General features: G+C 38.6%; 1 protein-coding gene across 1 annotated transcript; it reads left to right on the forward strand.

Moving 5' to 3' along the window:
* The first annotated feature begins 1,169 nt into the window (after positions 1-1,169).
* Positions 1,170-23,789, forward strand: TMEM64 (transmembrane protein 64). The gene is made up of 4 exons (XM_054595281.1): positions 1,170-1,259; positions 1,572-2,198; positions 10,317-10,472; positions 21,616-23,789. Exons 1-4 carry the CDS (start codon positions 1,170-1,172, stop codon positions 21,802-21,804), a joined length of 1,062 nt encoding a protein of 353 aa, XP_054451256.1. The 3' UTR covers positions 21,805-23,789.
* The last annotated feature ends 421 nt before the right edge of the window (positions 23,790-24,210 follow it).

Here is a 24,210-nt window from a genome sequence, read left to right on the forward strand (position 1 = left end):
TGCAGCTCATCCTGATGGTACAACCTGAATGAAAACAGGACTCACATGGCACCCCTATTACCAAGGCTTCCACTGCTGCCTACACACCAATATCGCGATTTCTGGGATGTGTGTCCCATTACTCACTTCTGTCCATGTTTTCAAATGCATACTAAAATGCCGCTGTGGAATTGCACCAGACATTTCATGTCTCTCTCACGTGCCACATCTGAACTCTTTATCTGCCCCATAAATTGTGTTCCCAGTACCTGTCCCTACCTGGAATAAGAAACCCAGGTATTATGTTTCTTTTTTCTTCTTTGTTGAATTTATTGGGGTGACATTGGTTAGTAAAATCATACAGGTTTCAGGTGTGCTATTCTATAATCTGTATATTGTGTTGCGTGTTCACCACCCCCAGTCATGTTCCCACCTCCTTTTCCCTCTGGTAATCACAATACTGTTGTGAGAGTCTAAGGCTTTTCTTTTTTTCCCACCCAGCCATAACCTCTCCCCCGTCTCTGACCAGGTGTCACGTTTGACTCTGTGTCCCCTTCTCCCAACATCCAATCGGTAGCCACCTGTAGTTTCTTCTGTCTTCCTTGCTCCAAGACCGGCACCTAATCTCCGCCCTCATGGCTTCTTAGTCGCCTGAGTGGTGCTCCTGCCTGCGTGTCTCACCTATAAACCATGATCCTTTATCTACCCTACAGTGTTTCTGCGGGTACTTGACAACAGCTGTCGCCAAAGGGTCCGGTCAGGCGCCTGGTGAGCAGGGTGGAAGATCATGGGAAGTGCAGGTGACACGGGCACCCCGATTCCAGGCCGAGGGCCAGCAACTTGTTCGTTTTCAGTCCTCAAAACCACTAATGAGGTCGCGCTGTCACCGCTGCTCCCCGAAGACGCTGAGCCCCGGCAGTACCGTGCGAGCAGAACATGCGGACACGAATCTTAAAGGACAAGGGAAGAGGAAATACCCCCAAGTCTGAGGGCCCCTCGTCCAAACGTCTGACTCAGCAGGGCCTGGGGTCGGGAGGGAACTGTCCAGGTGGGCCTGGTTACCTGAAACCCGGGTGGAACCTCGCCACCAGAGGGGCGAACGACTAGCAAGGCCTCCACAAAGCGGACCGAGTGTCCCCAAGGGAGCTGAGACCGGCTGCGGGTCCGACAGAGGTGCTGAGACCACCGACATGTGTGAGGGAGGATCAGAGGGCCAAGGTCGCCCACCTCAGAGGACTCCAAAGCGTCCACAACTCCACGCCCTGCGGCCCCGCAACTCTGTGCGTCACCAGGGGTGGGACCAGAAGGCCGCTCGCGCGAGACCCCGCCTCGCTTCTGAGTCCCGCCCCCTAGCCGGAAAGGGGCGGGCTCGCGACTGAGGGTCCGGAGTTTTTCACTCTCGGCCGACCCTCTGCCCTCCAGACTGTCGTTCGCAGTCCGCTGCCAGCCGCCTGCTGCTGGCCCTTTCCGGGGGCCTCCCCGCCCCTGAGCGGACGTGCGCCATGGAGGGCCACCGCCTGACGGGCGCTGCGGTGGAGAGGCTGGCCGGCTGAGGGCCACGCGTGCCGACGCTTAGCTGTCGGACCCTGCAGCGGGCAGCCGGGCGGGCGCGGGGACTCCGAGGCCGCCTCCCCGCTCGGCGCAGGTCTGGGTGCCCCGGCCTGCCCGCGGCCTCGGAGCTGCCGGCTGAGGGCGCGGCCCCGGCGGGCGGCCCGGGGGTAGTGGGCGGTGTGGCCGAGGTGGGGCGGGCCCGCTGCGGCTGCCCGGGCGGCGCCTGCGGCTGCCGGGGCCTGACGCTGGGTTGCTTGCTGGCCGCGCTGGGCCTAGCCTCGGTGGCCCTGGCCCGCCGCTCGCTGCAGCACCTGCTGCTCTGGGCCGAGGGCCTGCCGCCGCTGCTGGGCCTGCTACTCTTTGTGTTGGGCTTCGTGGCAGTATCGTTCCCCTGCGGCTGGGGCTATATTGTGCTCAGCGTGGCTGCCGGCTACCTGTACGGCTTCGTACTGGGTATGACGCTCATGGCGGCGGGCGTTCTGCTTGGCACAGGCGTCGCGCACGTGGTGTGCCGGCGGCTGTTGGCGGCTCGGGTGGCCGCCCGGGTGCGGGGCAGTGAGCGGCTGAGCGCCGTCATCCGCGTGGTGGAGGGAGCCGGCGGCCTCAAAGTGGTGGCGCTGGCCAGGCTGACCCCTATTCCGTTTGGGCTTCAGAACGCAGTGTTCTCGGTGAGTGGCGTCCGCGGCCCTCCACTCCATGCCTGCGTTCAAGCGGTTGAGACGCCTGAGAAGGCGCTCCATGGGATCAGTGCCAGCGAGAGGTGACAACGACAGCAGTTATACTGACTTTCTGTGGCAGCCTAGGAAAGTTTACACAAGTAAAGCTGATCAGGGTCAGGCCTTCAGTGGGAATCTGACAGAGGAAGAATACCCTTCTTCTGCATGAGTTTGGTTAAAAGTGAACGTGGCTGTGAGCGCAGATGAATGGAAATGTTCATTAATAGTTGAATGGAGGCTCTCAGTTGTAATGTTCACCTAGTAACGTTGCAACAGGCAAGGGGTAACAGCTGCATTCCTAGCCTTCTCTGTCACCTGAATCAGTTTGACTCCAGTTTTAATGACATGCAGTAAACAGGGGGGCTCGTAGCTGCCGACTCCACACTTTTGAGTTTCCTAATTGTAATAGGCCTTTTCTTTGTCCGCTAATTTGCTTTAATGCCATATAAAGAGGAGAATCCTCCTGCTTATTTTTTTGAAGGAATTTCATTTTGAAATCACCAAGTAACCGTGTGCCCAGTGAGCATGTTTTTCTCCTTTACACACCTCCAGACTTTCTGTCCTTGTATGTTTTGCTAGTGGACTTAAATTCCTGTAGCTCGTCTGCTCGTTCTGCAATTGATGGAGGAACAGAAACCCTGCCTATGAGGAGACTGTGTCCCATGGCAAGAAGGGACTCTTCACACAGTTGGTGACTTGGGCACACACTACCAACCTACCAGCCTGTGCTTTCCCTTTGCTAAGGAGAAGGGATTGGGCTAGATGACTGAATTCCCCAAATTAACTAATTCTACAGAGTTCGCAGAGATTTTTCAGGAACTCAGCCTTTCAGCTAGACTTAGAGAAACTGTGAAAGTAGAGAAAGAGCATTCGAAACCATAGGAGTGCTTGCATTACATATTGTTAATGGTTCTGGCACCTTGTTTTGTTTAGAAAATAAATCATTTTTTACTGTGTAGAAACTTTCTCATTTTGTTTTAAGAATAATTCTAAACAACTTTCCTCTTTGTGACAAAATTAAGATTTTTTTTTTTCTTCTGAAATCCTTTTGTAAATCTTGTGTTGCCTCTGACCAGCAGCATCAATGACTGTGGATTGAATTATGGTGGAGGCCTGGAAATACATAAGGGGTTATCTGTAGAGATCCAGTTTGGTGTTTACTGTAGATTGGTAGGGTCTCAGCCTTAATTTTTTCCCTTTCACAACCTCCTACAGTATGAAGTGTAAATATGAACTTTCATCAAGCTCAGGTAATATCAAGTGTCCTAAGACTTTGAATGACTGTTGGACTACGGAAGTTTGCTTAGTTCTTCAGTATAATTGTATCCTTGTAATCATAGTCCCTTTCTTGTCCATCTGCTGTGGTCATGCTCTCCTAAATTCTTTCCATGCACTGGACTAACCTTTAAACCAGCCCTGCAGAAGGTGATTGTGCATGCCTTGTTGCTTGCTATTGGATAGTAAGGAACACAGAGCTGGTGTAGGGAGTCCTGTACCTCGGACTCTCTTGGTCGAGTTGCTTATTCTTTCTATGGTTCAGTTTCTTATTTGTAAATGGGGAAACTAGTGGTACCCACTTCATAGGATTGTTAAGAAGAGTAACAATCAGGTAAATACATGTAACAGAGCCTGGCTTAACAAACGTATTAATACATCTTAGCCTTAGTAGACTTTACTGTAATTACCCAAGGTCACCTAGTTAGTAAGTAAAAGATAGTCTGATGATAGGATGTCATCCATGGCTCTGTTTCTTCATTCTGGTCATCTAATAAGGAATAAAGACTCATTACATATTTATTAATTAAAAGTAAGGTGTTTTTTGATAATATCTCTGACATATTAAGTAAGAAGATGTATTTTGTACATGCAAATTAAGGTAATTATGTAGTTAAAACAGCTTGACCAGAGACAGCTCTCAATTTGACATTATGAGGTCAATAGAAAAGAAAGAAAAAAAAAAGTCTCTTGAAATAGGTATTATTGGCACAACTTTATAGAGTAAGAATTGGAGGCTTAATTATCTTGGAGCTTGTTGAGGGTCAGCCCCCTCGTCTCTCTGAAGAGGCACAGCTGAGGGATGAGCTCAGGATGGGTTGATTAGGTGCATTGCACTGAAAATTCTTACTGGTGGATCATGCACAAAGATCCTTTCGAAGTCATTGAATATAGTCGTATACATCTTATTCATTTCCATTATTCAACCTGAACAGTTTACTGAATTCCTTTATGGGATATGAGTGAAAAGAAAGCTTAGGTGGATATTTTAGTGCAACTTTCCCTTCTGCCTTCCAGACCTTCTTTCCACCTCCATCTTCTCCACTCCCAGGCTCCTTTGTCCGCCCACTGCTGCTCTCTTTATCAGTTATATTTCTCTTATTTTCTTCTTCCCTTCCTGTATTTTAAATTATGCCCCCCCCATTCCAGTTAAAACTAATTTTTTCAATGACCATGATTAAAGAAATTTACCTGGTCTCACCTCAAAGAGGACTGATGTGTAGTGGTCTTGAGGACCACAGGCTTGTAAACAGGCAACCCTCAACAGTGTCCACTGAGTCAGGGTTTATTGAGCTAATGCAGTGAAGGCAGTATTTTCCCTGGCACATAGTCAACACTCAATAACTGTTAGCAGTTACTGTTATCAGTGGTGGAGCTAGTGGCCTTTACACTTAAAGGCAGATGCTGATTGTAAAGGTGAACATACCAAAGAATGAAGGGGCTCTCCCCCTACTTACCTGTTCTCAACCATAGTACTTCCTGTTCCCATGTGTGTTAGGAAGGGAAAAGCAGGCCGATAGCCCCCTTTGGAAACTCTTTATATAGAAAATAAGTACATAACACTTTAGAGTATCAATTCTTAGATCATAAGAAATATAATTTCCCACATGCATTCTTAAATTTTTTCCTCTATTAAAAATGCACCATTTTTTTCTGCTGGGAAATAGTTAAAGATTTTTCTCCTATGTTTTCTGAGTGATCTTGTTTCTGTAGGTCTTACTGCTGCCAGGTCTGATCTTGGTACTCCCCTGCAGGAAACCCTCAAGTGGGTTATATTGTCCCCTCAGGACAAATTCCAAACCCTCATAACCACTCTCCAGGCTCTCTTTGGGCATTCCAAGTTTACTACGTGCCCTTTGATGCATTAATTTATGTAATCCTTGGCACTCTAAGAGGAAGACGCAATAATTCTGATTCAAACATAGCAAATCTTGTCTATAGCCTTGAAACTTCAGGTTCTCCTGTTTATCAATTGCTAGAAAAAGAAACTGGTTCAATAGGAAAGGACAGTTAATGCAGGTATAGGAGAAGATCAAATCCTAAAAGAGTAAAGCTATCTAAAAGAAAATTGTTGATAAAGTTGAAAACTAGAAACATTCACAAGAATAACATTCCATTCTGTATTTAGTAAACATTAAAGTATTTTTTATAAGCTCTCCTTTAAGATGTCCACTTGGAGTCATCTGGACTTCTACAGTTTAAAGTTACTACCTGTGAAATGTTATCTTTTAAGTCAAAAAATAGTACATAATAATTGGTTTTTATGGGTAACAATATTTATATCAGTGCTTGCAATTTCCAAAAGGGTTTGATTTTGTTCTCATTCCACAGGAGATCCTAAAAATCATTCTTTTTCTTTTCTCTTTGGCTATAGAAAAACTTAAAAAATCAAGACTCTGATAGTTTCTATTTTTTAAATCCACATGGGAAATTTTGTTGTAATTCATGTTAAATCTTTGAAACCTAAAATAAATTTAAAAACATAGACCATAGCATGAAAGATCCTCTTATTCCTATGTTGTATACCATGTCACAGTTACAGAGCAGAATTTTGTGCATGAAATCCCTTAATCATCACAACAGTTTTTCAAGGTGTCATCAGTGATGGAGAAGCTGAGTTCCGTAGGGGACAGACGTCACACAGTTGAAATCAGACTTGGTTCTAACATTTCCTGTAACATCTTGAATTATTTATAGTTACTTTTTTGAGCCACACTTTCTGCTGTAAAATGTATTTAATGCCTGCTGTGTAGCTGTGATAAAATACATAAGTTTGCTCATTAATACTATTTCCTTCTATCCTCTGCACGCCAAAATGAGAACACTGACGTGCAGAGTTTTTATTTTTAATGTAGTAATTATAGTGCACTGGGTGCCAGATCCTGTTCTTCTATAACATGCACATTATTTAATGCTCACATCAACCCTAATCCTTACCTAACAGCTAAGTCAGTGAAAGCATGGTGTGTGAAGAAACTAGTCCAAGATCACATTGCTGGTAAATGGGGGAGTTGTGGACTTACCTGGGTTCTGCTGATCTGAGAAAATCTGGGTTTCTCAAAGACCTCATGGTTCCAGTGCCATATGGGCTTCCAATTCACAAATTTATATCTCTAGCCTGTTGTATCATAGTCTTATTATACCTTCCTAGATTAAAAACAGAAAACTCTTTAAAAGCAGAGAAGTCTTTTAAAAACTTATTTTAACAGTATGTTTTCCTGTTTACAAAATAAGTGTTCATTGTAAGAACTTTGAAAAGTACAAGTTATTTTTACTTGAAGAAGAAAACAGTTAATATTTTAGTGTTTATTTTTCTAGTCTTTGCATTTGTTTAATGTGTTGCTTTTCTTCTATAACATTGTAAATAAATGTTATGAGTGAGTTTTGTGGCCTTTCACTGAATGTAATGAACATTTTGTCATTAAGTATACCACAAAATGACTTAAAATTACCCCGCAGGTACTGTGGTTTTCTATCTTTTTATCTCTGTTTAGTGTGGGGTCTTATGTAGAGAAGGCATATGATAAATTTTTGTTTAATGAGTAAAAATTATAAACCTGCAGTTCCTCATAGTTTATAAAGATCTTTTTTAACTATTCAGAGAAACTTCATTACATTTAGACTATGGACTGAATATTTGCATTGACATTTTGTAACATATATTCATTTTAAAGATAACTTCCAAAACATGTAATGGTTTATTACTAATTGCAAAATATTATTATAAGATACATTTTTGTCATATTTACTTATTTTATATATTTAACATGTTTATTCTAAAGAAAAGTTCTTCATTCCTGTAAGTGCTGCATACTGTCAGGAACTTTCCTAAAACTTAGCCCCACTTATGTCATTCCTTAACTAGACCCCCCAGGGTCACCCCCAAAACCCCTACAGGTGTCATCCAAGCACCTGTCCCATCTTTGTTCTGCAGGGTTCCTATGCATGTGCCCTGGAAACAACCTAGACTGCACACCAATGTCCAGTACAGCCTGTGCTTTCCTGCCCAGTGTCTTCTTCCTGTTCACTCTCTTCCTCATCCCACATGTCTGCCTGCCAACCCAGATGTACCTTCCAAACTGTTTCTAAAGCCTCTTCTTCCACAGGTCACTGCTGGCCCCATTCCTGCAGCTATTTTTAATCCTGTTCAATCTAATGCTTTGCACACATGGCTCCCTCTCTGCCTGTTTCTAAGGGGTTTGTGTGCCTTGTCATGTGTAATCTTTCAAAGTAGGTTAGTTGTATCTTTACTTTCTGTCTCTCTTGGTTCCACTGAGATCTTGATGGAGCAGATGCTGAGTCAGTAATTGGTCAGGGGGTTGTGAGTGACCTTCTAAACCAGCAGAACTGCATCTAGTTAATCATCTATGAGTGCAGATAAATGTTGCTTTACCAAAAATAAGATTGTAGTGAAAGAGGAACCAGAACCCTCACATATTACTAACACCGAGGTGGGGACATGGAAAAGTTATTCTCAAAATTAATAGTAGTAACAACCCAATTTTTTTGGAAAACGGTTTTTAGAATTTATCCAGTAATTCCACTACTAGTGATTTATCCTAAAAGTAATGGAAAGATACTTTTCCGTATACTGAAGTGGGGACATAGAAAAGTTATTCTCAAAATTAATAGTAGTAGCAACAACAACATAAAATACTTGGAAATAAATGAATAACATGCATAATATAAGAATAATACTAGTAAGTATTAATAAGAGATGTAAAAGATTCTGAGAAATTATAGAAACATTTTGGATAAGAATGCTGAATATTCTGGAGATTTCAGCCCTATCCAGATTAATTTATAAATTTACCTTAATCTTTACCTTATAAAATTGAGTAATTTTTTTTGAATGACAAAGTAATCCTAAAATTCACCTGTAAGAATAAACAGGTAAAAGTAGTTACAGCAATTTTAAAAAAAGAAATAAATACATTAACTGATAGTCTTTACAATATAAGATTTAAGATATCAGTAGACCATATTAGAATGCCATATAGATCCTTTTATGTACAATTTATTTCTAATAAAGTAAACATCGCAAGTCACTGGAGAAGTTATTATTTCACAAGTAATGCTAGGAAAATTAGTTATTGGGGAAGGGGAGAAATAGGTTATATCCTCACATTTAAGCCAGGTAAATTATAGGAGGAATAAGTAGTAAATGTTACAAAGGAAAATACAATAAAAGAGGAATGGGTAAAATCTAGCACTAGGATATAAAGACTTTCTAAAGCTAAAAGCAATGGAAAAAATCATAGGAAAAGATTAATAATACTTGATTACACAAAAATGTAGAAACAAGTATATGCCAATACAAAATTAAAACAAGGGACACTATAGAGGAAAATATTTGCCACATAGACTAATCAAAAGGTTGCCCTTATTATATAAAGAGCCCTTATGAGTAAATAAAAATACTTAACATTCCAATTTAAAAAGGGAAATTAAAGCCATAAAGAAATACAAGTAGAAAAAATATATTTAAAACATATCAATATAAATTGAAATAGTATAGATTAATCAATGATGAAATATTTTTATCCCTGTCAAACTTGGAAAGATTGAAATTTCATTCTTAAAGTCGATATGATGAAATGGACACTAGCGCATTACTTATTAATAGGTATGTAAATACTATTTAACACTGTGGAATTTTTTGGGAAAACAGTTTTTAGAATTTGATCCAGTAATTCCACTACTAGTGATTTATCCTAAAACTAATGGAAAGACACCTTGTGTTAGTAACTTGTTGTGTAACAGATCACTCCAAAACTGAGTGGCTTAAACATTAAACTTTATCTCAGTTTCTGTGGGTCAGGAATCCCTTTGCATCATGCCAGGTGCCTTTGACTCAGTTCTCTCTCACACCTGCAGTCAAAGTGTGGCCAGGCTGCAGTCATCTGAAGTCTTGCCTCCATATAGGCCTCAGGTCTTTGTTCATGTTGGCTGAAGACAGCCATTCCTCACCTCATGGGCCTCCCCAGAGAGCTACTTACAGCACCTACTAGGTGCAGCCTGAGCTCTAGGGAAAGGATCACAGGTTGAGTGAATCACTGAGATGTGTTTTGTGGAATATTTTAGACACTGCCTCCTACACTGGTTAGTGTATTTAGTATAGTTAGGTTAGTGTAAAAATTAATAGTGGGGAAAAAAAGAAACACATAAAGAAGTGATTTAAATGTTCCACAGCAGAAGAATGGTTAAACTGAGCTGCATCCACACAGTGGTAGTGAAATCACATAATGATAATTAATTTCCTCTGTTTTTGAGTGTCAGTTATGTGCTAGGCATTTGCTAGAAAATACTTCCGATCCTGATACCATGTAGGGTGGCAGTTATTATCCTCATTTTATAGATAAAAAAGCTGATGCTCAGAGACATGGTATTGCTGATGAAGTTCTTAGCACCAGAAGTCATTCTAGGGTTGTGAGGCTTCAAAGCCCGGTGACCAGAGTGCCATTTAAATGTGTTATGAAGAAGAATGGCATGAAGAAAACTTTTTACAAAGTGATCCATGTGTGCACATTTTATGTACATGTAAAAAAAGTCATAAATGTTCTTTCAATGGGAGAATAATAGAATATTTAAAATTTTTAAACTTTCATTCTAAACCTCTACATTCTGTATGTATTTGTTTATAACCATTTTCAATAGTCAGATCCTTTAAAGTATTTTATCTCCCTCTATCCCCAAGGAAAAACCACTAGCAAGACTTGTACACAGTTTTATGTGAGACTGAAAGTTTTCATAGTAATGAATCATCATCCCATTCCCTTTAATCTGGTCTTCTAGATGACTGATCTCTCTTTACCCAACTATCTGATGGCATCTTCAGTGGGACTGCTTCCTACCCAGCTCCTGAATTCCTACCTGGGTACCACCTTGCGGACCATGGAAGATGTCATCACAGAACAGACCATTAGTGGATATTTTGTTTTTTGTTTACAGGTGAGTTGAAGGTCAAGGGTTGCCGTTTTCCTTTTGTGACATTGCTGTTTTAAACCTAATGTTTTATTGAAAACAATTTAAGAGGATTTTTCCTTTTCATGTCTTTTCTTGTTCTTTCATTTTACTTTGTATTTTGACAACAGTTATATTTTTAATTGTGTGGCTGTATGGGAGTGAATAGAACTGAATTGACACCTACTGAGTATAGTATCTTAAACAAGGGTATAACAAAAAAACAGGTTCTTTCTGCAGTGATTATTTTCAAAGTGCTCACTAAATCAAATACTATATACTCTATTTTGAGTTAGTATGAAGTGTTACTACTATGTTTTTGAAGATAATTTTAGTGAGATTTAGTGGGGTTTGGTTTTTATTTTAGTTTATCTTCAAATTATTGAACTCTTCTATTGGTGCTTTTTAAAATATGCTGGCAATGTAAATTTTTTCTGGTATATTTTGAGGTAGAACAAGCTTTTTTTAAGAAGGTATTGCTTTATAAAAATTAAAGTATTCTACAAATCTAAATAAGATTTGTATAATGGATTATTATTACCATGCAAATTGTAATATAGTTTGGGGTATATATAATACCATATTAGAGGTTGCTAAAAAAGGAGAGTCCTTCTAGGTAGGCATATTTATTCAGTGCTTTTAAATTGCATACAGGAAGACTTAAGAATTTATTTCATCAGTTGTGATACTTTTAACTCCTGAGACATACCAAAATATAAAATTACCGTAAGTTTTGATGATTTAGTAAGATGATGCTGATGATGAAGATGATAGCTAACCTTTATTGAGTGCTCTATGTGCCATATACAAAGTCTGTCCAGAAGGTATCCAGCCAGAAAAGTAGTATGAAAATTAGAGACATTTATTGAAGAAAAAAGAAGATAGAAGGAATGTACATAGGACAATAATGCCTCAGTCCTCTTTAAAGTAAGCACTTCGGGACCTCACACAGTTCTCACAGTCATCATCAGCTGCCCCGTTATATTTTCCTGAATCTCATTGTATTTTCTTGAATCTCATTGGTGGTCTGAAATCTCTTCCCTTTCAAAGGTGATTTTAATTTTGGGAAAAGCCACCAGTCACAGGGTGCCAAATCTGGGCTGCAGTGGGGCAGGGTCACCTGAGTGATAATGATGTTTTGCCAAAGAACTCTGCACAAGATATGATGCATGAGTGAATGTGTTGCTGTGATGAAGCTGCCAGTACCAGTTGCTCATAGCTGCAGCCTTCTGAATCATCCACATAGTTTCCATGGAGGAGTGTTCAAGCTTAATGCAAAATTTGCTGCAGATACATTGCTCTACTCACTCAGTCATTTTGAATGCAACAGCCACAAAATACACGTGTTCACTCAACGGCATCTACCACTCCCACCGACGAGCACAGTGAAGCCGTCATTGTTCACATGTGTGCATTCCAGTCCATTCTTCTTGACTGCCAGGTTCCATCAATGTTGCACAAACCATTCTCATATTAACAATGGCTGCAATTTTTCTGGACAGATCTCGTATTTAAGCTCCTTTAATTCCTACCAAAATCATAAGAGGTCTATACTTTTATTATCTCAAGACCACTGTGGGCATCTCTTCCCAACTTTTCCCTCAGTGATGTTACAGCGGTAGCTTAAAATTAATCATGGCAAAAATATTTACACTGTGGAAAATGGCTGGTGCTCCAAATCAAAATTCCCACCTGTGATCTCCAAGAGCTAGTTTGTGGGCATACTTGCAGATAGTAGTTTGTCTAAGGTCACAGCTAAAAGGACAGGATGAGGCAGTTGACTCTGGAGACCATTCATGCTCATGACCAGTGAACTATAGTCTGAGCAATAGTACTAACTAGTTGGCCAACCTAAGTTATTGACACTGTACTTGTCAATTTTAATTCATACTGTTACTGAATATGTGGTATCATATTACAGATTTAGTGTTAGTAACATTTTTTCTCAAGTTTTTGAGGTACTGTATACTGTATCAACAATGCTATAATGAATAAAACTATAGTGATTTTGTTTGTACTTTTGCAGTACAAGCCTAGTAAACAGTAAGCCCAGGAATTTTTATAATGAACTATAAATGAAGCTTGTCAATAAAAGCACTTGTCAATAAAAACTTTGTAATATTTTTGATATTTGGAGAATCAGGGTTTTTTCTTTACTATTTTTTAATTCAGAGCTAAATATTTTAAAGATAATTTGAATTTAGGTTTAGAGTTTTTACTATAGTTGGTTTATTTTTATTCTAATCACTTGTTAAGTTTTGCATTCATTGTATTTATATAATAACATGTTTAGAATCATCCTGAGGTGCTATAATATTCTGATATACACTGCATTCTCAGATTTGTTTAATATAAATTAAAGCATATTTTGTTTTTCAGTTTCTTGAAAATGAGCATTCCATTTAAAACCTCTTTTTTTCCCTTACGTTTTTGAGTAGTTAGAATTCCTCATGTTAACAGCTTTCAGAAGATTTTCAGTATTTGGTACTGTATAGTTCTATGCATCTCAGTAAGTTATTCACCTGTAAGCACTGGGATTACAATAGGCATTTGTCAGTGGTGAATCTTAAAGTGTAGGGTCTTCTTTTTCCACTGATTTTTTTTTTTACCTCTTTGCATAAACTGGCAAATTTAACTGTAGGATACAAAATGGGGAAAAGGCACATATTTCTTAACCTAAGCATTTATGAAAAACAACCACCAAAACAAACAAAAAAAGTTCAGAAATATTTATGCTTCCAGCTGACCTATTGATGTTACAGCTCAGTTTCTGGAAGGACTTAGTTCAGCTCACAGAATATAAATGAAAAAATGAGAAGTGAGGGGAAAGAGGGAAATGATCATAGGAAAAAAGGAGGAAGCTTAGTTTGCAGTTGGTGGAGTTAGGGTCTTGGTGACATTTCCCACATTAGCTAGATGAGCCACAAATCTGTGTCAGTTTTAGAGCCACCTGCAAAGTGTACAGTGTCCACAGAATTTAGCAACAGCACAGAGATGATTAGAGGAGGCACAGCTATTCCAAATCAAGATTCCTACATGTGGGAATCTTGCTTGCTCCCAAGGTCTGTTCATAAAGTTACTCTTATCCTTGCCCATATTTTTCTGTGCACCCCCTGCCCCTACTCTGGATAAATCCATCTCATCTGCTTTACACCTGTTCCTTTGGGGAAGTCATACAACCAGACAGATTGATTACAAATGCTAGTTGGTCTCTCAACACTGCCCCATATTCCAGCTGTTTCCTCAGTGATGCCTTGTAAGCCATCTCCCCTCCTCACAGGTTGACTCCTTCCTCTATTTGTCTCTCAATTCTCCGTAGACCCTCTTCTTGCTTAACAGCAAAATCAGGTCTTCAAATGGAAAACCCTTCAGTTTCCATTTGAGACATCTGCTGACCTCCCATGTTTTGCTCATGATTTCCAGTTGATGGTGAAGAGATCCTGTCTTTCTGTGTAAGGCTGGTCCTTCCACCTGTGTTTGAGGCTTTATTTTAATTAAGAAACATTTTAAAACAGTCATCTTTTTGTTTGTTTGTTTTTACACTTCACTCATCTTAGAAGTGGTGTGTGGAAAGCCAGTACAAACCAACAGGCCCTGGGGTCCAAAAGGATACTCTTATCCTTGGGGAGAATCCCATATGGTCGGAGCCAGCTCACCTGCCTGGGAACTGAAAGGTTTGCCTCTGGGTCTAAGCCTCCTTCCTGTGGTCTTGCCACATCTGCCCTTGAAGCTGTCATACTACCCTCATCTCAGTCAGACTGCAGAACAAGAACACCTTCTTCCCTTAGCTTCTTGACTTCTTGATTGTTTTTCAACTTTCCTGGCCTATTTACCAGAGCCTTTTCCTTCTCTCATTCCTAAACCAGTGTTCCTCAAGACTGTAGCCAAAGTTTTCTAGTCTCTGAAAACGTTTCTTCTTGACACATCTGTTACTATTATGTTTGTTTGTGTTAGGACCCCGCTCGACTTCCATTCCCTATTTCAGGCCCATTCACACACCTCAAATCCAACTTGTCTCAAACAGGACTTGGCATCTCATCCATGCCGAGCATCTCTCCGCATTAGTTGTAACAGTGTTTCCATCTCTATCTCTACATGGTGTCACTTTGCACTGGTAAGTATCAAACTTAGGGTTTTCAACAAGTGTATCTTGATTTTTTCTTTTTAAGAAGTAACCTGTTAGAGAAGGAACAAGCTTCAAAGGCCTACTTTTAAAATATCTAATTTGCTTAGAATTATATTGTGATGATACGTACTTCATGGTGCCCCTGACTGGGCTCCAAGTCCCCCTGCATCTACCTCTCCCCCAGCACCCACCTGCCTCCACCGCTCCTCCACTACCCTCAACACTTGGAGTTAGGACACTCCCCATAAAACCTAAAATTGTGATTAGGCTTAATACAGTAATGTTATGTTTTAGGGTTACCTGTGGTTTGAACAGCCTTTGAAAACTTGTTGGGACATCACACAGCACCTGCTCCACCTTCTTTCTCTGAGCATATTTGCCCCAAGCTTTAGGGAACTGATTTACAAAAGACCTTTGAATAAATACCACTTAGAAGAGATGGCTGCTGAGATGTTCTGATGAACTATGTGCCGACTGTTAAAACAGGGACCACAGCTTCCTGTTGAACACAGGAAACCAAAGCCACATGGCTTGAGGGACTTCAGTGAAATCACATCACTGCTGAGCAGCTAAACCAAGACTGGAACCTAACTTTCTATGTGATGCTTCCTCTAGAATCTCTTTGACTGGCATTTTCAACCCATCATCATGTTTTCCCTTGTTTTTGTTTGTTTCTAACTACAGACAATTTCACATTCACAATTTCTTGTTAATTTTTGAAGTTTATTGGCATTTCATTTTTCACATGGTTCTTAATATTTCTAATTTTGACTGCACTAGTTATTTCATCTGCAAATGGTGGTGCTTCTAAGAGGGCTTAGAAATACATATGGGCATTTATCATTGTATAGAAATAGAAGCTCTATTCATTACATCAATAAAGTTCAGCCAGCTGTTACCTCTGTTAAGCACAACTTATTCTTTGAAGGAAGCTTGTTATTACAAAGGGACAGGTGTGACTTTTTTTTTCATTATTTCATAGTACTTTATTTTTCATTGTATTTTTCCCATTACCATTTAACCCCCTTATACCCCTCTACCCCTATAGTCACCACACTGTTGTACATGTCCATGAGTCCTTGTTCCTTTTTGGTCAATTCCACACCCTAAACTCCCCTGGCCAATAGCTATCACCCTGCTCTCTATCTATAAGTCTGTCTATGTTTTGCTTGTTAGTTCAGTTTGTTCATTAGATTCCATATATAAGTGATATTATATGGTATTTGTCTTATTTGATTGGCTTATTTCAGTTAGCATAATATTCTCCAGGTCCATCCATGGTGGCACAAAGGGTAAATTTTTATTCCTGTCTATGGCTGAGTAGTAGTCCATTCTGTAAGTCCCATAGTTGTTTTATCCACTCATCTACTGATGGACATTTCGCTGCTTCCATATCTTGGCAACTGTAGATCATGCTGCAATGAACATAGGGAGTTATGTTCTTTCAAATTAGTGTTTTGGGTTCCTTCAAATATATTCCCAGAAGTGAGATCGCTGGGTCAAAAGGCAGATCTAGTTTTAATGTTTTGAGGTATCCCCATACTGCTTTCCACAGTGACTGTACCAATCTACATTCCTACCAACAGTGCAAAGGGTTCCCTTTTCTCCACATCCTCTCTAGCACTTGTTTGTTGATTTATTGATGATAGTCATTCTGACAGATGTGTGATAATATCTCACTGTGGTTTTAATTTACATTTCTCTGATGATTAGTGACATTAAGCATCTTTTCATATGTGTGTGGGCCATCTGTATGTCCTTGGAGAACTGTCTGTTCAAGTTCTTTGCACATTTTTTCATCAGATCATTTGTTTCTTAGGTGTTGAGTTTTGTAATTTTGGATATTAACCCCTTATCAGATGTATTGGCGAGTATGTTCTTCTATTCTGCAGGTTGTCTTTTTATTTTGTTGATGGTCTCCTTTGCTGTGCAAAAACTTTAGTGTGATATAATCCCATTTGTTTATTTTTTTCTTTCGTGTTGCTTGCCTGGGACATATCCAGTAAAATATTGTTATGAACAGTTTCTAAGATTTTACTGCCTGTGTTTTCTCTAGGATTTTTATGGTTTCAAGTCTAATATTTAAATCTTTAATCCATTTTTAATTTATTCTTATGCGTGGTGTAAGGTGATCTAGTTTTATTTTTCTGCAAGTATCTGTCCAATTTCCCCAACACCATTTATTGAATAAACTATTTTTAGGCCATTGTATGTGCTTGCTTCCTCTGTTGAATATTAATTGATTTTGAAAGTATGGGTTTATTTCTGGGTTCTCTACTCTGTTCCATTGATATGTGTCTGTCTTTATGCCAGTACCATCCTGTTTTGATTACTGTGTCCTTACGGTATAGTTTGATATTACATAACCTGATTCCTCCGACTTTGTTCTACTCAGGATCGCTGTTGCTATGTAGGACCTTTTGTGGTTCCATAAAATTTTTTGAAATATTTGTTACAGTTCTGTGAAATATGACATTGGAATCTAGCATGGACATTTTTAATGATGTTCATTTTTCCTATCCATGAACATGGTATGTGCTTACACTTATTTGTATCTTCTTCAGTTTTTTTCTTCAGTGTCTTACAGTTTTCCAAGTACAAGTCTTTACGCTGTTGGTTAGATTTATTACTAGGTATTTTATTTTTTTTGAAGCTATTGTGAATAGGATTATTTTCTTAATTTTCCTCTCTGTCAGTTCATTATTGGCATGTAAAAACACAACTGATTTCTGGATATTGATTTTTTACCCTGCTACTTTGCTGAATTCACTTATCACTTTTAGTGGTTTCTAGGTGGAATCTTTGAGGCTTTCTATGCACAGTATCATGTCATCTTAGATAATGTCAGTTTTACCTCTTCCCTTTCCAGTTTGGATACTTTTAATTGTCTGATTGCTATGGCTAGAACTTCCAGTACTATGTTGGATAAGAGAGGTGAAAGTGGAGATCCCTGTCTTGTTCCTGATCTTAAGGGGAATGCTCATAGTTTTTGCCCACTGAGTATGATGCTGGTAGTGAGTTTGTCCTGTATGGCCTTTATTATGTTGAGGTATGTCCCCTCTATTGCCACCTTGCTGAGAGTTTTTATCATAAATGGGTGCTGGATTTTATTAAATGCTTTTTCACACCTATTGATATGATCATGTGGTTTTTATCCTTCATTTTGTTTATGTGGTGAATTACACTTATCAGTTTGTGAATGTTGTACCAGCCTTGCATTCTCAGAATAAATCCCACTTGATAATGGTCTATGATCTTTTTGATGTATTTTGCTAATATTTTGTTGAAGATTTTAGCATTTATGTTTATCAGGGATATTAGCCTGTAATTTTCTTTTTTTGCAGTGTCTTTATATGGTTTTGGAATTAGGATAATGCTGGCCTTGTAAAATGAACTTGGGAGCTTTCTCTCCTTTTGAATTATTTGAAATAGTTTGAGAAGGAGAGGTGTTAGTTCTTCCCAGAATATTTGGCAAAATTTGCCTGTGGAGCCATCCAGTCCAGGGCTTTTGTTTGTTGGGAGTTTTTTTCTTTTAATTACTGCTTCAATGTCACTAGCTGTAATCTGTCTATTCAGATCTCTGATTCTTCCTGATTTAGTTTTGGAAAATTATTTGAGTCTAGAAATTCATTCATGTAGTCCAGTTTATCCAGTTTGTTGGCATGTAATTGTTCATAATATTTACTTGCATTCCTTTGTATTTCTTTGGTGTCAATTATTATTTCTCCTCTTTCATTTCTGATTTTATTTATTAGGGTCTCTCTTTTTTTTCTTGATAAGTCTGGCGAAAGGTTTGTCAATCTTGTTTATCTTATCAAAGAACCAGCTCTTGGATTTGTTGCTCTTTGTATCTTTCTTTTTTTACTCTATTTGGTTTATTTTTGCTCTAATCTTTATTATTTCTTTCCTTTTCACTTTGGGCTTTGCTTCTTCTTTTTCAAGTTCTTTTAATGTAAATTTGGATAATTTATTTGGGCTTTTTCCTGTTTTTTGTTGGTTTTCTTTTTTTTTTTTTTTTTTTTGGTGTGTGTGTGATAGACCTGTAATGCTATGAATTTCTTTCAGAGAACTGCTTTCTCTGTGCCCCAAAGATTTTGGGTTGTGTTCTCATTTTCATTTGTTTTAAGGTATCTTTTGATTTCTTCCTCAGTCTTGTTGTTGACCCATTCATTGTTTAATAACATGTTATTTAGCTTCCATGTCTTTGTGTATTTTTCAGTGTTCTTATAATTGATCACTAGTTTGATACATTGTGGACAGAGAAGATGCTTGATATGATTTCAATCTTCTTAGATTCATTGAGACTTGTTTTGTGTCCTAACATGTGGTCTATCCTAGAAAATGTTCCATGTACACTTGAAAAGTATGTATATTCTTCAGTTTTAGGTGAAATGCCATGAATATATCAATTAAATCCATTTGATCTAGTGTGTTATCTCAGGCTGCTGTCTCCTTGTTGATTTTCTGTCTGGCATAGCTATCCATGGCATCAATGGGGTAATAAATCTCCTTCTATGACTGTATATCTGATGATCTCTCCTTTTATGTCCATCAAGGTTTGCTTTACATATTTAGGTGCTCCTGTGTTGGTTGTATAAATTTTTACTAGGGTTATAGCCTTTTGTTGGATTGTTCTCTTTATCATTATGTAGTGTCCCTCTGTGTCTCTTACTATAGCCTTGGTTTTAAAGTCTATTGTTGCATATAGGTATTGCTCCCTCAACGTTTTTTTTCCTTTCCATTTGCATGAAATAATCTTTTTTAATCCCTTTACTAAAAGTCTCTGTATTTTTTGATCTGAGGTGGGTCTCTTGGACACAGATATATATGGGTCTTGTTTTCTTATCCATTCAGCTACCCTATGTCTTTTGGTTGTAGCATTTAAGCCATGCATTTAAGGTGATTATTGATAGATATGTATTTAATGCCATTTTATTTTTAAACTATTTTCCTGTTTTTCTTTTTCCTCCTCCTCTTACAGAAAGCCCTTTAACATTTGTTGCAGTACTGCTGTGGTGTTAACAGACTCCTTTAGCATTTTTCTTGCCTGGGAAGCTCTTTATTTCTCCTTCAGTTTTAAATGATAGCCTTGCAGGGTAAAATGCCTTGGTTGTATGTCCTTGTTTTTCATCATCTTGACTATTTCATGCCAATCCCAAGTCTGAAATATTTCTGTTAAGAAATCAGATGACAAGTCTAATTGAAGCTCCCTTGAAGGTAACTACCTGCTTTTTGCTTGCAGCTTTTAGGATTCTCTCCTTGTCTTTAAGCTTTGCCATTTGAATTATGATGTGTCTTGATGTAAAACTCTTTGGGTCTGTCTTTTTTGGGACTCTTTGCACTGCTTGGACTTGTATGTCTTTTCCTTCACCAGACTAGGGAAGTTTTTGGTCATTATTTCTTAAAATAGGTTCTCAATCCCTTGCTCACTCTCTTTTCCTTTTGGTATTCCCATGATGTAGATGTTGTTAAATTTCATGTTGTCCAAAATGTTTCTTAAGCTGTCCTCATTCTTTTTTATTCTTTTTCTTTTTGCTAGTCTGCTTGGGTGTTTTTTTCAACTTTTTTTTTTAAATCACTAATTTGATCCTCTGCTTCATCTAACCTACTGTTTCTTGCTTCCAGTGTATTAATTTCAACTGTTGCATTCTATATTTCTGACTAGTCCTTTTTTAAAATGTTTCTATGTCTTTTTTCATGCTGTTAAGTCTTGTAGTCATTACTCTAAACTCTACATCTGCTTAATTGCTTACCTTCTTTCATTTAGTTCTTCTGAAGGATTTTCTTGTTTCTTTTTTTCTTTTGGGGACTGTTTCTTTGTCTTCCCATTTTGGTTGCCTCTTTGTGTTTGTTTGTATATATCAGGTAGATCTGCAAAGACTGGTTCAGACCTATATCAGACATTGCCTGTGACTGGCCCTGGGCAACCTGTTCAGAGCTATCAGTGGTGCACAACTTGTCACTCCTTCTGCTGGACCTGGGTGTGTGCAGAAGGAACCAGGCTGTGTATCAAGGCTGGCTTTTACCAGCTCCAGTCCTGGGGGAGGGTTATCTAAAGTCTCAGAACTCCCAGAGATCCACCTTAGTTGTTAAACTTAAGCACTGAGATAACCTCCAGCTGTATTCCTTATCAGCCTGACTTTAGCTTCACAGGGTGGGACAGAGTAATTTCTGTGGGCAGGGCTATTGCTTCCCATCAGTCTAATGCCACTTGGAGGGGAGTGCTTTGCCTAAGAAAGATGGCCTCTGTTGTATGGGTAATTATTGAGCACAGGAACCCTGGAGGCTGTTCCTTCAGTTCTCTCCACAGAGCCTCCAGCCCCAGACTTTCCTCATGTATCTCTTGTCCACTCTGCCCACCCTTTGCCAGAGTCCAGAGTAAGGGGCTGTGTTGGTGCTTAAGAGGCTGTGTCCCCAGCCATCTCTTCCTGGCAGACAGAACCCCCATAGCTTTTCACAGCTGGATGTTATCTGGGTTCCTTTTGGCTCTGGTGCTGTAGGCTACAGAGTCCATTTTGGGATTTAGACCCCACCCTTTTCAGTGGGAACCCCCTAGCCACTGCAGGATCCCTCTGGAACATAAGCTGCTGTCCATGGTATCCCAGCCAGCTCTCTCACACCTCCTCTATACTCCCTTCCAGTCATGTTGTAGTCAAGTGGTTTCTTCTGTCTGTCCTCAGTTATAAAGCTTTTTTCCAGCTAGTATTCTTTTGGTTATGTGACTGTTATGGAGCAAACATTGTTTATGTGGACTAGAAGGGATACATACCTACTTGTGTTTACCTCAAAACATATAATGGTTATATATAGATTTTGGCTCATACTCCCAGTAGAACCAGCCAAGGGAAGAATAAGTGACTCTGTGTGAACTACTTAAAAATCTCACCTCAGCATATTTGAGAAGCATCTTGTTTGAAACATTTCTAAGCCAAATATTTATTGTAGTTATTTCCTTCTCTTTTTTCTATGTAAAATATTAATTGGCATGTTTTATTTTATTCACAGATTATTATAAGTATAGGCCTCATGTTTTATGTAGTCCATCGAGCGCAAGTGGAATTGAATGCGGCTATTGTAGGTTGTGAAATGGAACTGAAAACCTCACTTGTGAAAGGTGGTCAGCCAGATACCAGCAGCTCATCATACAGCAAGCGGACACTGACATTTTCTGGAGGTGGAATCAACGTTGTGTGACTAGTGAAGTGCAGGGTTGTCGAGAGCCTGGTGTGCTGTCCAAGGTGCAGTTTCCTCATGGGGACAGAGACAAGGACTAACTGTATTACAATACAAACAAAACTGACTAGTTTTTAAATTGCATAGCTTTTTTTTAAGGCAGATGCAATTTTGGCTGCACCCCATTATCATTTGTTATGCCCGTAAAGGCCTATTGGTCTGCACTTTAGCGTTTTTAATTATTTTTCTTTCTGGGTACTTATGAACAGAGAAATGACACAATTATTTTTCTGGTTAGTCTTTATTTATAAAGTCTCCGAATAGCTGTATGCATCTTTCTTACTTATAAAGAGTAGTAAAAGTGTGCAGTTTTAAATATACAGTACTATTGGGTGCCCTTTGGTGGTCTTTCTAGAAAGGATAAATAGATTTTGTTTTGTTTTGTTTTTTGAAAGTGGGACCAATTTGCTTCCCTGTTCATTCCTAGTTAGAGACAGACATTAACTTTGGGTTGAATGTATTTTTGCAGGCACTGTGTTGTTTCAGGGCCATTTATGCCAGTTCATACAAGCTGAAATCCTAGACATGGGACTGAAGTGCTCTTAAGAAACCTTTTATCTCCACTGTGTAATGTGCAAAGCAAGAGAAGTTAATCTTGTTGCATCACTTTACTCTCCGTAGGCTGGTCATCAAAGGGCTGTCCCACAGCAGTCTTACTCAAGCATTTCATTAAAATATACTTTTTCTTTTTATATTCATCATTAAGCTTTGAAATAAAAATGTTCTTCCAAATGAAAATGTTGAGTTTACCATCATTGAAGATGTCACTCAGGTGGCCTTATTTGATCAAAACACCTTTTTTAAAAAAATAAGCTTTAAAATTATGTTTATAACTTCACTGAAATACACATATATTTGTCCCCATTGCCTTCAGCTTTAAAACTATAAATATGATGTAAATTTAATATCCAAAATCTGTATTATTTGCCCTGCTATCAAGTAGGTGTGTTTTGTTTGTTTCAATATTTGTTTTTTTCTGACAAGACTCAGGAATTCTGAAATGTGAACCATATTTTCTAGTAGCACTTACGAGTATAGCATACAGTAATTTGTCACAGGATTCATATGGCATGTATTCATTTATCACCTAATATTTTTAATATAGTTTAATTGTGACTTTAAAGACTCAGTTTTTTGTTTTTTGTTTATAACCAAGATTATAGATATGAATGCAAATTTTCTGGAAGGTATCTTGTTTTTGTTTTGTTTTGGGGTTTTTTTTGGCAAGAAGATTCCAACTTATCAGAGACTTCCAATTTGCCTTTTCTTTAGGGTAAATTCTTTGCCCTGATTACTAAAATGCAAAAGAATTCTTTAGAAGCTGATTAGTCTAGTCTTACACTGAAGTGCATTTGGCTTTAATGTGTAAGTTTTTTTGTGCTATTGCAAGTATAATTTTTTATTTTCCTTCATAATATATATGTTTTCTTACCTTTGAGTAACAATGAGGTTCATTCTAAGTCTATACCCAGAAGACCTCAGTGCAGACCATTTGAGTCCACCATATATATTGGCCTCCAAATCTTTCTTTCTTTATTGGTAGAAAAAAAGTATAGTATTGGAATATTCTTATTCTTTTTTGAATCCTAATTGTTTAGTTTTTTTGGTTTGTTTGGTTTTTTAAATTATTTTACAATGAACAATACATTTGATTTATTCTAACTAGAAAATTTTTTCGTATGCTCCCTGTTTGTTGGTTAGTTTGTCATTAATTTAAGATCACTACTTTTATACTTCTGTTACACTTAATGTACTTTGAAGTGCATTTCTTTCTTAACATTTTGTAATTTGAATAATTTCACCAAATGAATACCTTTTGGTAGTTTGTAATCAGTCTTCCAATTGTTGCTTGGTACTTTAAATAAATACATAAAGGTAAAAAGAGAAGTAATTTTTCTGTATTCTGCCAATCATCATTTATATAATAAAATCATTTTTCCTTAAAATAGTATGGTTTTGCTGTTTCTGAAATACTAATGTGAAGTCATAGTTTTGTATCATTGTCTCCATCCTTTACTGCAGTGATGCTATTTGCTGGCAGACCAACTGCTAGTGTCAGACATGCTGTCTGATCGGGACAAAGGGGTGCCCTGTCCTGCATTCCATATTTATGGCAGCAACATGTTTTTACAGGATTTTTTTATGTTGCCTAAATATTGCCTCTGGTCATACAGTATATATTTATACAGTGTATATTTATAAAATAAAATGTTTTAGGTTTCTCAGACTGTTTAAGTGCAGATAAAGTTGCTTTATCCTGATTTTAAAAAGCATACAATATACTTAATTTCTAAATCTGATGAAAAGTACATTCTATTTTTAATTCTCTGGGCCTTTTCATAAGTTTTTCACATTTTCACATGTATT

Source organism: Pteronotus mesoamericanus, unplaced genomic scaffold, assembly GCF_021234165.1.
Source record: "Pteronotus mesoamericanus isolate MK-2021 breed Mesoamerican mustached bat unplaced genomic scaffold, CSHL_Meso_final scaffold_54, whole genome shotgun sequence".
Taxonomy (NCBI): Eukaryota; Metazoa; Chordata; class Mammalia; order Chiroptera; family Mormoopidae; genus Pteronotus; species Pteronotus mesoamericanus.

Coding starts and splice junctions, on each gene's coding strand:
- TMEM64 (XM_054595281.1), top strand. CDS start 1,170: ATGTGTGAGGGAGGATCAGAGGGCCAAGGTCGCCCACCTCAGAGGACT. Junction 1,260..1,571: donor CCCTGCGGCCCCGCAACTCT/GTGCGTCACCAG, acceptor CGGACCCTGCAG/CGGGCAGCCGGGCGGGCGCG. Junction 10,473..21,615: donor ATTTTGTTTTTTGTTTACAG/GTGAGTTGAAGG, acceptor TTTTATTCACAG/ATTATTATAAGTATAGGCCT.